At 40.4% G+C, this 16,076-nt stretch overlaps 1 protein-coding gene across 1 annotated transcript; it reads right to left on the reverse strand.

Moving 5' to 3' along the window:
• Positions 1-133: 133 nt before the first annotated feature.
• c6h15orf39 (chromosome 6 C15orf39 homolog) lies at positions 134-11,792 on the reverse strand. Its single transcript, XM_026365265.2, has 4 exons — positions 11,463-11,792; positions 3,519-6,768; positions 2,741-2,775; positions 134-1,517 (listed from the first exon to the last, which is right to left on the reverse strand). The coding sequence occupies exons 2-4, from the start codon at positions 6,724-6,726 to the stop codon at positions 1,512-1,514; spliced, it is 3,249 nt and encodes a 1,082-aa protein (XP_026221050.1). The 5' UTR covers positions 6,727-6,768; positions 11,463-11,792; the 3' UTR covers positions 134-1,511.
• Positions 11,793-16,076: the final 4,284 nt, after the last annotated feature.

Here is a 16,076-nt window from a genome sequence, read left to right on the forward strand (position 1 = left end):
TCTTACTAGCAAAAAAAAAAAAGTAAGAAAATCAGCCAGTCTAACTTCACGCCAAATTACATTTTTTTTAAGATGGTGACTTAAAAACAATAAATACACAACCTTATACCTGATTACAATTAAAGTCTTTACCTTTTTTTTTTTTTTTTTTTTTTTAAATAACATAAGCCAGCTGAACATTGTCTACACAGTCCATCTATAGAGAAGACTGCACCCAAGTGACAATGGTTAGTTTGCCTCAATGCAATACAAAAAAACAAAAAAGAAAACAAGAATCAAGTCCAACTTCATTCTTGAGGAGGCCAAACAGATGCCCAGGGCTCATCTGGCATTTGCAAGTAACTATGAACTACAGTTGGCAAAAAACAGTACACAAGCCAGTTCACGACAGTCACTGCATTCTGACTTGACGAAAAATAAAACTGGCTAGTCTTCGATTTTGAGCCAGCCTTTTTTGTAGTCTATTAACAGTTCTAGGTAGTATTTCCACTCTGGCTCGCTGTCATACCTCACCTCAAATATAGTCTTTAGAGGGTTGCTGTGAGCCTCATGGATACGCAGCACCTCTCCCCTGTACCACACTTCTGATTTGTCATCTTCTTCATATAGATGGTGAATCCTCTTTCCCACCAGGTCTGGGTAGTAAAACCTCATGGCTCTCCGAGCCCTTTGGACAGCCGAGCGTAGGACCCATCGCCTCCTGTGTTCAGCACTGTGGCAAGCAGACAAGTAGGGACAGTATTTGATCTTTAAGAGTGATCTGTGTTTTCTTTTGGAGGAGCTGCTGAGGGGTCTTAAGGCATGAGAAAAACCTCCTGTTCTCTGCCACTTGTGAGTTACTTTGGGGGCTGTCTGGTGAAGGTGGCCCTCACTGGTCACCTCTTCCTCCCCATCAGTCTGTGTAAGGGAAACATCGGGAAATGTCTCTGTGTTGGGCATTGCTTGGTAGCAGGTCTTTTTCCTTTTAAGACCTTCACTAAACATCCTCCTTAGTTTGAGAATCACACCTGAACAATTCTTCGATGTAACTGGAGTTGTGGCTGGTCCTGAGGACTGACTAACTGGCTGCAGAGTGGACGATTCCTCCGTTTCTGTATCACTTGGAGGAAATTCGTCTAAGGTTAAAGGACACGTCCATGAATTCTCCGATGTTGCACTTTGTGGAATGAGTGAAGAATCCTCCTCTGCAACTATGTGACCACTTCCTCTATTCTCAGTCTCTTCACACTGCTGGTCACTGCAGTTTTTTTTCATGAATGTGTTCAGTACGCCCGCACTTACAGTCTCTTCCTCATCTGACAAACTGTTGTCCAGAAACATGTACCTCGAGCTACTCTTTACTCTGCTTTTTGTTCTGTTCCTGTTCAATTGTGATTTTGTTGTTTCCTGATCCGCTGGGTGTTGCTGTCGATGTGACTCAGATGGTGACGCCGGTGAGGCAGTGATGTCTGCAGTATTCCTGCAGATGACTGTCTCCTCACTGCTCTTTTCTCTGTTAGGATCATCCATATTTAATCCTGCAACACAGGGAATAAAACAACAAGGAGAAGACAAAATAAATACAAACATATGGTATAAATAATACAAAAAATAGGTTACTGACAAAGTGGGGAAGTAATAAGTTAAAGTAAAGAGTTTATAGAATGGATTTAGTGATAAACTAAACATCTGAACAATAAGTCAGAGAAGGCTGTTCAGGATATCTGGAAAGAAAAAAAAAAAAGTTTCCCAACAAATGATTCCTGAAGAGCAAGCTAGCAGCCAGGAAGTCCAAAAGCGCCATACAAGTTGTCAAATCAATGCTTCCACAGTGCTTATTCAGCACAGAAAACAATGAGAACCTTTTCTGTTACTATCAGCAGATGTGGTGATTGCACAGCCTGATCCTCCACCATGAAACACCCCTTCTGCAGAGACAGAATAGAAGGCTGCGGGAGTAAACATGAAGGCTGGGAAAAAGTCAGCTGCTACAAGGGATGCTATCAGTCAGGGATAAAACAGCGCTGAGGCAAGGATAGCACAAGGGAAATGTTCAGATATCAAAGTCAAGTGCTCCTAAATCATGTGAACTGTTAATGTCAGCAGCGAACAGAAATACGATTAAGCCCAATTTGGTTAGCAAATTTACGTGTGAAATAAAATATTAGCTGTTCAAGGCCACAAAGTACAACAGGAAACTAAGATCTGGTACTATTCTTTTATTTCTTATCGTCAATAAATCCCATGGAAAGACCAAAATTTCTATATTTTAATGTAGTAATACTACATTAAAATATATTAAAGGCAGATTACGCTTGTTGCTTTTGGTCTTTTCACCAGATTTAGTACCAAAATACATAGAACCTTACCGTCATTCCCACTTCACTCTATGACTGAACAGCAAAGATGGTGAAAAGAGAACTATTTATTGAATGAAAAACCTGAACTTCTTTCCAACTCAGAGTGCCCAGAGTACAATTTAATCCCACCGCGTGCTGCAGGCTGTCATCTCAGTAATGTGATACACCAGCTTGTCTTTATACTGTGTAAGAACCACTAATACTATTTAATGAAATCATGGAGGGGAGTTTCATTTTCTTACCAACAGCCCAGCTCAGCACTCGGCCTTCCACCCACCAATAACCAGTATAATGTAATCATGCAACTTCTTGTGAGTAGTTACTGAAAATTAGCAAAAGGATTCCCGCTTTCTAATCAGAAAAAGCAAAGAATAGTGAGATTGATGGACACAAAAATATACCTGGACTCTCTTTTGGACATCAGGTGAGGTAGATTCTGTAAAAAATAAATGAATTTTATATTGAACATTTATTCTTTATTGAGATCCGTTACAAAAGGGCCAATAATGCAAAAATATGACTTTGAAAACACTGTTTTGAGGGGGAACTATAATACAGGTAAAATATGATGCTTTATAATGAAACCTGAAAGAATAATACAGTAAATCACACCATCTACTCAAAGGGGATTTCCAAAAATCTGCAAGGCTTTGGCTGTCATGTCATATCACAGATGTTTCAGTACATAAAACCAAAACTAAATCCAAGCAACAACAAATGTCGTGATTGACCAATGTACTAGACTGGAAGATAAGCAGTTTTACCACTGACAACTGCAGCAGACCATTTTTTTAAAGCCATCGGTTTACATATAAGTATATAAACCCCTAATTTTCTGTCTCCTTCATGAACATTTCTTTTTTTCAGTGTTGGCACAATAAGTACTAGTGTCCAAGGATAATTAACAGAACTGCTGTTTATTGTATTGTAACACTTCTAATTTGTCTTGCTTGACAGTACCAACAGAGACAAAATGTTTAAATAATAAAAAAAAAAAAAAACACCCATGTGGAAAACGGATATATTTTAAGGACCAAAATAAGATAACAGTGACACAGTGACCATCATTATGTTGGTGAAATACCCATTTCCTCCTTTTGTTTACAAAAGAAAAACATTCACTGTACTACAGCTAATCATTATGCTACCTCAGTAACTCTGAAGTGAATATGCACTCACCCAGATGTTTGCAGACACAAGTGTAATAGAAAAGGTTGACTACATCTGCGTAGATGTCAGGCAGGTGTTTGAGAGACATCAGTCTCCTGAGCCGGGAGGAGCAGGCTCGTTTATGAAGCTGGATGAGGATCTTCTCTTCCGAGAGTGTTGTAGGCCGCAGCTCCACTTTGTGCTCCTGCAGGACCTGGTCAATGAAGCTGCCTTGGACCGTCGGAAACAGCAGCTCCTTCACTACCAGCATGGGAAGGAAAACTGCACCTGTCCGCATGACGTGTGGAAAACAACAGCGTTCCTGGATGGTGTATTCTCTCAATCTCTCAAGGACCTTATGGAGTGCTGGCTTCATCTCCTCATCGAGCCACACCTCTCTGGCTTTTACACCCAGCAAACAGGACACTTTCTGGACTTTGGTTGACAAAGATGTAGGTTCAGTGAGATCCAGCTGTGACAACCAGGTTCTGAGCTCCTGTTCTGAAGAGCCTGACACAGATTTGGATACTAGGTTGCAGAGGGAATGGTGTAGCTCTAGGAAGTGCTTGCGGACCGGCATTTGGAGCTCTATCTTTGGTATGAATTCAGTTATTGGCTGTAAAGGTGGCTTATCTGGTGGTGTAATGGGGCTAGAATTCTTCGTATCAGGGAGAATGATTTTGTATGTGGAAAGTTTCAGACATTGGGGAGGAATGTTTTTGAAATTGACTTTGGGCTCAGGAGGATGAGGTGGAGTAACTGATCTGGTTCGGGTTCGCGCTTTGTGCATTATGTTTGTATCAGCCTGAGAAGCTGACTTTATCTGTGCAGTCAACTCAGAAGATTTAGACTCATCTGAATTGTCATCCACTAATAAAGGTTTCCTTTCATGTTCGTCAGGTTCACACATCATCACCAACAAGGGCTCACTGTCAGATGTACTAGTGTCTTCAGGGTCTTTTTTGATCGCTATTTTGGTGCAGTCCTGACTAACAGGAGTCTCTACAGAGTCAGTGTCTGATGGCTCTTCCTTTTCCACTTTAATAGTTTTGGCTTCAAAGATTTCTACAACAGGCTTCTCTGGTGGGGTATCTGGACAGCTTTTTTGAGGAATTAGAGATTCAGCAGCCTGCTGTTCATCTTGATCTGACCTTTTCTCTTTGATTTCTGGCTTGGTTTTGGCTTTGCGGTGCTCAGACACCTGGACTGTTCTCTGAGGTGCTCTGCCTGGAAATAACACTCCAGAGGCCTGCAGGTAGGCTTGGTAAGGGGCTAGACTGAAGACATTGTCAATGACTGGCATAGGGGGAGAGTCAGTTTTGGATCCTACTTGGACATACTCCACTTCCATCTTTCGTCGTTTCTTAATGAGTTCAACATCACATAAATCTCCATCTTCTTCTTTTATATTGATGGGTGGAGACAAGTGAGAAATACTTCTCTTCAGGCACCCTTTAACAACAGTGTTGCCTGAATTGGACACAGGGCCATTGTCTTTATTTCCTGTTGAAACCGCAGGGGAATAAATTGTTCTTCTGACATTTGCACCATTAGTTGCAATTGTTAGGACGCCATCTGAACAGTGACTAGGTGACCGGGGCTGCCATGCTGCAGGGGAAACAGGAAGGCCTTTTGGGCATGTAATGTGGGCTTCACAACGATTATAGTCAATAAGTCTGTCCATGTTCAAACCAGCTGGTGGAAGGATGGGCCTGTCTACATGTAGGCTGGTGAGTGGAGAAAAAAATCTTTTCATTTGTATGCTTGGTGGTGAAATGCCAGATTGGCTTGTACGTCTGGCAGGACTTGTTTGGCCCACAGATAAGAATGGTGAGGAAGTGTGTGCTTTGTCGACATGCAGGCCAGTGCTGGGTTTTTCCTTATGCAGACTGGCTGCAGAGGCTATAGGGTGATCCATATGTTGCCTGGATGGGGAAGCGTTTACACGATTAGAGTGAAACCCAGGCGATGCATGTTGTGTTTTTTGGGGATGTCTGATGTGACTTGCATTTAAATGAAATCTAGGCACTGCATAACATGGATAGTCAAAACCCCGCATAAAGGGATGATTTGGCAATGTTTCAGCAGTAGGCAAAGGAATTTCACCATGAAGTGATTGAGGCACAATGAAATGCTCCCGGGGGTTTGAGATTGTATGTTTAAGAATAACAGGGACATCTTCTCTCTGCTTACTGCTAATATCTTTACACTGTGTTCTGTTTTCTACCTCCACATTTGCCTGGGGGTAGTAAAACATTGGGTGCTGTGTTAGCTGTCCATATTTGGACATGGGAGAACATTCCTGATAAAGCTCTGAGGTCATATTCTCATATGTAGAATGGGAGGGGTATAAGCTAGGGTAGCCTCTTGGAGGAGTCTGTATGCATTGGCTTTGCTCACTTAAAGAACCAAAAAGTGTTCGAGTTGGGGTGCAGGGGTAACTGCTGTAGTTTGGGTCAATCATAGTGGGAAAAGTCCTTGCTCTACTCGGGCTGTATGTCTCCATGGTCATCCTCTTGATTTGTTCTGCACTGTGCTCAAACTGTAAACCTCTCTGTTGCAGCAGAGTGTCTTGTGCCTTCCTCTGAATTGGTCTGTCAGCATAGGGAGCATCAGTTTGCATCCAATCATGATCATAAACCGTGTGTGGTATCCTTGGAGAGCTATGCTCAATCATGTATCGCTGTCCTATCACACAACCAAGTTCATTGCAGCAAGGGTTATGTCCATAAACTGGCTTAGGAATCGCTAAGTAAACAGAGTTTTCAGATGGAGGAGATGAACTCTCACCACCAGTTTTTTGTTTTCGAACAGTCACTGATGTAGCAGCAGTAGGACTGCTTACCCCAGGACTTTTTGTGTATAAGGTAAAGCCCTGTTTCACTTGGGTGTGACACAGAGTGGAGGAATGAGAGTGGCCTTCCTTTGTAGAATTGCTGTCTTGCCTGTAAATTATGTGGTTTTGTCCCTCCATGCCAGTGAGGTGACTCACAGGAGTTCTGCCATCCAGCACAGATGTCTTTGAGTTACTCCAAGGAGGAGTGAATCTAGCTCTGTCCTTTCCTCTGGGGTCATAAGCAAAGTAAGCCCCATTGTACTGCAATGTCTGCTTACCCAAGAAACCAGACATATTCTGTGGCTTTGACAGTCCTGTGGATACTACGGTTCCATCGAATAATGGCATCTTGTTTCTCAACACTGGGTCAATGTGGTTCTGCATCGACTTGTTGCTCATCATCTAGTAACTTTGCTATGATGTTGCACTGTTATGGCCTCAGACCTGAAAATAAAACCAACAATTAAACACTGTCAATCAAATAGAATTCTATGCAATATTTCATAGAGTCACCATTTTAATTAGCTTGAATAAACTCACACACCACATATCAAACAGCAGAATAAACTAAATAATCACTTTGCACGGATAAATAAGTCATCATTAGATAGGAACTAACCTTCGGCATTTTCTCACCCTTGACAGATCTTATGGTTTGTATAGTATGTCACATACACTCTTATCAGCCAATGCGCACTGGTGAAATGCAACAAGTAGCAAAGAAGTAACAATCTGAGGTATCTGGGATTTTGATCTTTGGATTCTTAACTTAATGCAAGGTGCTTTGGTGAACGAGTGAATGCTAGGAATGACAACACTAGTTCTCATGGTTCCAGTTTCCAGTATCACAGCATACCACTGTATGCTGTGATACTGGAAACTGTATCATAGCATAACAACGTGTGTGCAAATATAAGAATTACAATTTGACTGAATGATTAATATATTTGAGTCATATTTGATGTGTTATGGTCTTGTTATGGCTAATTTCCAAAGTCAGAATGTGTCATCACTGTTGCATCATAGACATTTGGTATAGCTTTTTTCAGGCCAGAACCTATCACCTGATCAGATAGGTACTTCTCCTCTTGTATTTATTTACATTAAGTTATTTGGCAGATGCGCTTATCCAAAGCGACTTAAAAGTGAGGTACAAAGCAAGCGTGGAAGAATAGAGCAACTTAAGTTTAAAAGAATGCAATAGATACTAAATAGGACAAGGAGAGGGATGGCCCTTGGGTCACAAGGTTGTAAAAAAAGTGATCAACAAAAGGACTGTAGTGACACTAATGGCCTAAACAGTCAACCTATGGGAAGGGAAAATTATGTTTTCCATATGGTACACATATATATTGTTCAGCAGGAATGTCATGTGAGGGGGCCCTGTGAAGTATAAGTAAGAGGGTTGGAGAGATGCAGGAGAGAAGACATTTTAAATGATTGTGGTGTTTTATCCATGCTGGCATGTATTAAAGTGAGATGGTTCATCACACCGAGTCCTTCCTTGAAGTCTACTAAGATTTTATAATATTTAGAGAAGGAGGAGAAATTTCTGCGACACAAGCAAATATCTTAGCCAAGGAGACGAATTTTAAAGTAAAGTGCTCTAGAAAGAGCTGTGTCAGTTTCATGGAGTATAAATGCAAGATTTTTTTAAAGTTCATTTATGTCTTGAGACCCAACAGCACAGCGGACAGTTTCTATTCTGCATTTTCATAGCCCTCAGTCATACCATAGTTCCTTTTTCATCCACTTCTCTAATGTAGAGGTGATCTAACTACCATTTTCCTTTTCAGTTAATCTACTGACTTTCTAAAAAAATAAATCACAAATATAAATGTAACATGTTGACCTAAGATATGGAAGTATAGAATAAGAACCTAATAATCTAAAGTATTCCCTCTATTGCCTGTTGTCTTAAGCTTATGCTCTTGTTCTGACCCTGGTGTCATGTGTTAAACGATGCAGCACGTGTGGCCTATTAAAGCACTGTAAAAAATAGACTACCGTCAAAACACTGTGTGGTCAAGGAATTTGGGTTAACACCAATATTTATACCCAGATGGTCTGTGAACCATCACAACTTGTTCACAAACAATCTGTTGCTCTGCTTCTCAAAATATGAACATGTAGTTTTTGTTAAAAGTATAAACGTACATTATTTGAATTTGCACTCTAAAAGAAAATTGTTTCGATATGGAGATCAAATGAGTATGAGGGATATAGGATGCATTTTTAGCACTGCAACTGATAATTACTATCAATTAATATACCCATTAATAGTTTTGAAAAATGCATGTTACAGTTTCTTAAAAGTGTACCAGAACGTCTTTAAATTTCTTTGCCGTTATAAAAGACAGAAAAATATCAAACTCCTTATAACTTGAAGGTCGGAACCAGAGAATGTGCAGCTTTGCAGAGCAAAGACGCAATTAAATGATTGATCAAGTATCATAACAGTTGCTGTTAAATTTTCTGTTGATTTACATGGATTGATCAAGTGATTGTTTACATTAAGTCATTTGACACATGCTTGTATAAAAAGTGACCTAAAAGTGAGTTAAAGGTAAAAATATCTAAGCCAAGGAGAAAAGTGCAATAGGTAGAAATGTTTTGGTTTCATAAGGTGCAAGTCCAAGATTTATTTATTTATCGATTTATTTTTTTAGAGTTTAAGGTTTGTGAAGACTTCTGTTTTAGTGAAACTGCTGAGCTGGTTGTTTGGTCTTTTCACCATTGTGAAACCACAAAGCTGAAAAGCTTAGCCTGGGATCTTTTGAGGTGAGGTGAAGGGGCCACTAGATCTATTCAGATCCATCTACAGTTTTATACACACACAGAGACAGACACACACGTGGCAAACTGATCATTTACTCCTTTAATGGTAATATTAATACATGCTTTAATTTAAATAATTAAAATGAAGGCAGCATATGTGCACAGCACAATGTGACACTAGAAATAATAAAATATGACCTCATTTCATTATAAATTCATAACTCTGCAAACACAAGCATTTGCATTAACTGGCAAGGCCAAAAATATTCAGGGTTATTTCTATTACTGAATTTACTACTTTACTCCTTAAAACTAACAGGTAATAGTGCGTGTTTTTGACAAGCAGACCAATTTTAAGCAGAACACGTGCCTTGATGAGTTGAAACAGTTGTATTGTATCAGATCCAATGAGCTCATACGTCTAACAAACCATATATAAATGAAACACTTGTGATAACATCTATGACATATCTGTGGACCATGGTAGGTTTTGTGAAAAAAAATCTCAATATTTTTAACACCCGGGGCTCATTATTAATGTCCAATCCAGGCTCACGCAGCCCCACAGTACTGACAGATGTTATCAGTTCATCCTGTTGACACCTTTCAGAAAAGTACAGCGCGATGGCTTATCTGCATATAGCAAGATGAAAAGGGGTTTATGTGTATGGAGGAAATGGTGCAGAGGTGTTTTCAACTGACAGAAAGCCACATTCTGAAGTGTGTATTTATACTGTGTACATGTCTCTCTTTGATTGTGTGGACACATTTACGTTGGACACCAAGGGTTGTGGAGACATTTTGGCATTATGTGGGGGGGGGGGGAGAGACTGTGGCAGGTCCACACAACTTTAACATGTTGTTGTTTGAGGTTAAAAAGACTGGATTTCCTCAGGATTAATTTAGTCTTATCCTAAAATAAGTTGTTAGGTTAAGGGATTTAGAGGCTTCATTATGTCAATGAGTGTTCTCACAACTGTAATAAGATTTGTGTGCCCTGTATTATTTACACTGTGCGGACCAAAACCAGTTTGCACACTCACATGGTGGGGACGAGCGTCTCTGAACAGTGAGGACTTGCTTTAAGGTGAGATAAGGGTCAGGGTTATGAAAGTAGCGGTTATGGTTGAGGCTTGGATAAGTCTCCAGGAAATGACTGTAATGTATGTAACACCCCACAAAGTGATAAAGACTAACATGTGTACGTCTTTAATTCCCTTTGTTCAAATTACTGCTTCATAGTTCTCTTGTGAGCATTGGTTGTGTGTGTGTGTGTGTGTGTGTGTGTGTGTGTGTGTGTGTGTGTGTGTGTGTGTGTGTGCGCGCACTCCCAGATCTGTAGGGCAAGGGTGATGAGAGTGTGACTTCCGAAAGTAAACTGTCTGCACAGTCGGGCTGATCCCCAAACCACGAGGGAAAAAGCAGCAGCATGTGAAGTTCTTAATCATTTATCTGACAGCTAGTTGACCTGTCATGTCGAGACGATTCGAGATTTTAAACAAAACATGCCGCCTTTTTGCCTGTTTACAGCTGTTCATCAAGAACATTAAGAACTACATCAAATCCACAGCAATACTAAATAAAGAGAATCCAAAACTGGCTAAAATGGGTTAATAGCAGTCAGGGGTCAGACGCAGCGCAATGACCAGTGATGTCAGAACAACCTAAACGAGGATTATGACGATGTTGGATGTGACGACGCAAATGCAACAATTCAAAAAGTCATACGATCTTAATCCAGATCCAGTTCCAAGAACAACTACATGTTCTCGGCAAGTTCGCATGACACGAAAAGAAAAACACCAATTTCCGCTTGCTGGTCTCAGAGTAACAACAGAAGAGACTCGCGTCCTGGCACAAAAACGGAACTTAACAGTGCGCTGTGAGGCTTCTTCTCGTTTTCTTTTGACAGCCAGCACGGTTACAGGTCCGAGGGGTGTTTGGCACGTTTGTCTGTCATGGGTGGCATTAAAAACGCACGGCGTTGTTGTCCTGTCTACTTGAAACAGCCCGTTCAAATGAATAAGACGCAAATGATATGAAAATGATGTACGCGTAAAAGCCCGGCTGCCAAACAAGAGTGCGAGCAATTTCCATACATGCTGCGAAAGCGTCGGAAACCACGGAAAAGGTGAAACCACGCTGTGGGCAAAAACAACGCCGTTTCAGGTACGCACAATGGGCGCAGTGCTTTGCTTGGCCAATATGAAAACAGTTTCACAGTGTTTTCAGCTTTCCTGGAGGACAACGGTCGCGCGTTTGCTCCGGTTAGTCGCTCCTCGCCTTCCTCTTTCCGCTGCGTCTGTGTGTGTGTCCGTCATTTGGACATTTGAAGACTTAACAGTAAATAAGTTGCTTACCTCGTTGCTGTGACGACAATAAATAACTTCCACAGAGACTCCATGAAACCCAACTCCAGCGCACGGAGAGGAGGAGGAGGAGGAGGAGGGGGGGACAGCTCCTCTCTGCTCGTCAGTCCAGATGCGCCAAAATCCCACGGCACTGAAAGGCGGCCCTGCGCTGCTCGCCCGCTGTCCACGCGGCTTTTAGAGAAGTTAACAAACTGAAGAGAAGACAAAAGGGAGGAGGATGGTCTTTGATCAATAGGCGGAGTCACCCCCTTCTGTCTAACCACGGCCTGTGTTTTTTGCATGTGATGTTTTCCCGCTGGTGACTGTCTTACCTTTATTGGCTGTGTCCTAATACCCCACTGCCAGCTGGCGGCCGATGCCACCTCAAACGAACTTAGCCATGTTGTTTTTTTTGTTTTTTTTCATTCCTCGACAGATAACGAAAATGTGACTCAGTCCTCACTCATTACTACTTCGTTGTTCCCAGAATTTCGGTCCCTATTCTCGCCAGAAATAGCGTCTGATACCATCATCATTTCGCCCAGTTGAAATGAGGTTGAGGTTTTAGAAAGTCTTATGCATTCATCAGGTTTTTCCTTCTTCAAGAAGTACTTTTAAGAACTCCTGACTTGAAGTGATCCCACTGCAGTTTCACATTCAAGTACACAGTTGATATTCTAAAATACAGGCTAAAGAATGAAACATTATGTCCTTTTAATTTGGTGACAGCATAATCAGAAGTTTCCCTTGAAGAAAACATGGTTGGTTTGTCTATGAGACAGGATCATTTGCACACAGGTATAGTGCTGTTCAATGATAAACAGCAAAACAAAAGTATTAATGATACTTCTAAAAATCCACTTTAAAGCTGTTCACTTCTCTAAAAGGACATCTGCACCCAGAATGAATGAATTGAACTCTTGTCATGTCTCACAGCTCATTTCTTGTTGCACTTGCATCATACCAGTCCTTCACCTGTGAGTTGGAGGCTAATTTGTTCGACCCCATGGGGCTGTCACAGTTTAGTCTAGACAAGTTAGTAGCTTCCATCAGTCCCTGTGGTCTCACAGGTAAAGAGATGCTCGTCAAGGGGTTTGACTGAGGCAAGGAGGCTGTGCGTTTTCCCCATGGAGATGCTCTCACATCTCCCCTATTTCCAGTTACCATGGCATTATAGCTTAAGGTTAACCAACACAAGGCATCAAGGGGCAAGCAATGTGCCATATGGGTCCAGAAACACAAACGTTCAAACATAGACGGTAAAAGGATGCATTTAAAGACATACAGTAGTTACCTGAAGTCAGCTGGTCGAAACAAACTGGAAAAGCAAATAAACAGAGACAAATGGTGCAGCTTTCAAACAGAGCAAAGTGTAGCCAAAGGGCAAAGAACTTTTGTAAAAGGTTAGCCGTTGGTTGTAGCCGAGTCAGTAAATGATTATACAGATAGAAAAGACTATTTGATTATCTTTTACATTTAAAGTTAGCTTCTACCCTTTATTTCCTGATACTATGACAAATATTTACTGTTAACAGCTGCACTGATGTCAGTACTGTAAAAGGTTATTTCCCTCCAGGAAACTTCCTTCTGTTGAATATCTTAAATATACACACAATAATTCTTAGCAAACAATTAGCAGATCATTATAACAATTTTTAAGGTTAACAAATTATCTAAGAGAAGAGTTTGTCTTTCCCTGGAGCTGTCAACATGGATTGTATCCTGGAGACATGTAATAAAAAAATAAAAAGAAAAGGAATGAGGAAAGGGCACCAACCCAAAACAAAGGGTTGTACATCATTTTTGCGAAACATTTTTAGGGGCATGTAGAAGTCAGTGTACTCATATTCCCATAATATTTCTAATTGTTTTGCACATTTGCACATAACATACAATGTATATATGAAGTACACATATTGTAATTGTGCAGTATAAAGAACAAAATGGGAGACATTGTGCAAGAGAATTGCTTCAGTGCAAACTATGTGAGTGAATCCACAAGGTGTTTACCACTTTTAAACATGTGAGCGTCAATAAAGAGAGCTGTGGTGACACAGGGAGCAGAGCAGGTGATCTCTCAGGATGCAGTTTCTGATGAAACACTGCTGAACATTCCCAGAGGCCAGAAACTGCATGAGCCTAGAGAGTGCCCAAGTTGCATCAGACACACAGGATGCATGTGCACCTGAACACGCACACATATTGACACAGAGAGCAATGTAGTGGTGCACATTTATCATCTCATGTCTGTATAGCATAAATAATACACGCTATGAAAAGTATGCATAGTGCAGTTTAGCTGACTGGCAATCTGAGGATACACATAATGTTCAGAGTCAGTCCACTGCAGCTTTCTACTGTTACCATGGTTCAAAATAAACAAGTGTTTTTGCATATTAAGTTAGGTCTCTCATTGCACATTTAAGTAGTTCATTCAAAAGCATAGTCATTTATACTACTGAGGAAAAAAGAATATGATATGATCTCTATAGACTATGAGAGAGTTCTTATTTGTAAGAATTATTGGTTGTCTCCATTTAAATTCACTGAATATCAAAACTTGGTGCTGTCTGATAGGTGTTCAGTTTCAGTCATATCAGCAGTGTAAACTCTCTTCTCTCAGTTAAACCTTTTAACTACTCCAACACCTACCTAAGCTGTATTGTCTGATAATGGATGAACCAGCTTGGCAGAACCCGTTTGAGATTTATTATTGTTGAGTTTTTAAAATACTATTCTATAAAACATGCATACATCTCAATAAGACTATTCCATTATCAGAGCTTGAATAAATGAAGTTACCTATATCTGAGGGTGTAAAGATGGATTTTAAAATATATGAGATATTTAAGTTGAGTTTGATATTATAATTATAATTATTAGTCAGTGATAAGAAAGTCAGCTAATCATGGGAAACCAGGTAAGATGGTGAAGAATGTTGGCTGTAGACTTTCATAGTATCTAGTATTTATGTTAGACAGAATTATTTGTTGAATTTGCAACAGAAGTTTTGGTGATATGTCCATTGCTGTGAGAACAGTGTGTTAATTCCCAGTAGGCGCATCTGCAGGCTGCACACTCCCCCGCAGCGCTATCAAGGCCTCAACGACACTCCCCTCGTCGGTATGGCTGATGTAATGTGCCTCTGGCCTTATTAACAGAATCGCACAGCAGCCAATAGCAGCAGGACAAGTTATGGCCCAGGGAAGGATGCTTTTCATTTGGGGAGCCATTCACATGGCTCCATGTGCTGCAACCTCGACAGCTCAACAGTAATAAAGCCCCTGGTTATTTGCAAACCAAATTTCTCCCGCCTCTTTTGGATTAGGTGAGAACAGAGATACACTAAGATATGAAATATATCTCAACAGCCCAGAAAAACAGAATGTTTATGTGCAGGTTAGAAACGGATTCACTCTGACACGGAAGAGACATATCAGTGCTTTGGAATATTTTATGACAACATAATAAAAATAATGAGTTTATAAAATAATAAAATGAGCGTGACTAAGAGAAAGAAAAATTTTAAAGATTACAGATTGCACGTATCTAGACATTTTGCAATTATGAACCTCCTTTGCAGCAAGTTGTTGCTGTCTTTGGACTGTGGATGACAATGTTTGAGTATTTATATCTCCTGAGCTCTCTCAGGTATAGACTGAAATCCTCCGTCCTTCTTGTCCAACGTAATAATGTTGCAGAGGAGACATATGTCCAAAATTACCACCTATAAGGTTCAGTTCCTTTCAGTTTATTAAAAGTCAGACAGCTGTTACAGTCTGCTTCTTCTCACTTCTCACTAATGCAACATAAACAAACCATTGTCTGCTGTAGTTCGACCTTCTCGTCGGTCTCTCTTAACACAATCCAGACTGGTACTTTTCACTTTGGTAGGAGATGGATGGTTTTCATCAAGATAAACATGTCTAACACTTATGTGAACAATGGGTTTCATCACTTTTGACCTTTAATGGATTGACCAATAACAGCACTGTGAAAAGCACATCTACTTTTCTTTGGTCTTGCTTAAGAAGTTATTTTCCGAAATTGTATTGTAATGCATGATTTTATCTGCACAAGTAAGAGTGCTGAAATAAGAGTTTTGAGTACAAGAGCACTTGTACCTCTGAGTCATTCATATCCCATCTGACAGTTTTGTTGTATGCTGCTGCAGAAAAGTCACGGTGTTAAACTGCCATGTGGGAAAAGAATTTCCACTGCTTTGTCTCACATAATTAACCCCATAGGTACTGTGACAATATCTACTGATGTAAATCAGAAGAATGTTCATATTAAAATTGATGACTTGATAACCATGGTTTGTTCAACCTACAGTCTCATTCTTTAAGCACATGCTGAAACCTTGACTTACTTCTTAAGCAGGTGTACTGTTCTTCCCTCAACTAAAATGCTACTTTGTATTAGCTTTTTTCGCTTGCTTTTCCATTAAAAGACAAGTGGAGCGCATTCTTAAACAGGTTTGTGAAACCATTTATCCATTCAACCTCATTCTATTCAAGATTTTGGCAGTAATGCACCTCTTGTTTGCCAACCTCCATTAAGGAAAAGGACAAGGAAGACATGTACAGCGCAGTGACCACACACTACACACACACAATTTCA

Source organism: Anabas testudineus, chromosome 6 (genome assembly GCF_900324465.2).
Source record: "Anabas testudineus chromosome 6, fAnaTes1.2, whole genome shotgun sequence".
Lineage (NCBI taxonomy): Eukaryota > Metazoa > Chordata > Actinopteri > Anabantiformes > Anabantidae > Anabas > Anabas testudineus.

Coding starts and splice junctions, on each gene's coding strand:
- c6h15orf39 (XM_026365265.2), bottom strand. CDS start 6,726: ATGATGAGCAACAAGTCGATGCAGAACCACATTGACCCAGTGTTGAGA. Junction 2,776..3,518: donor TTGTGTCTGCAAACATCTGG/GTGAGTGCATAT, acceptor TATTTTTTACAG/AATCTACCTCACCTGATGTC.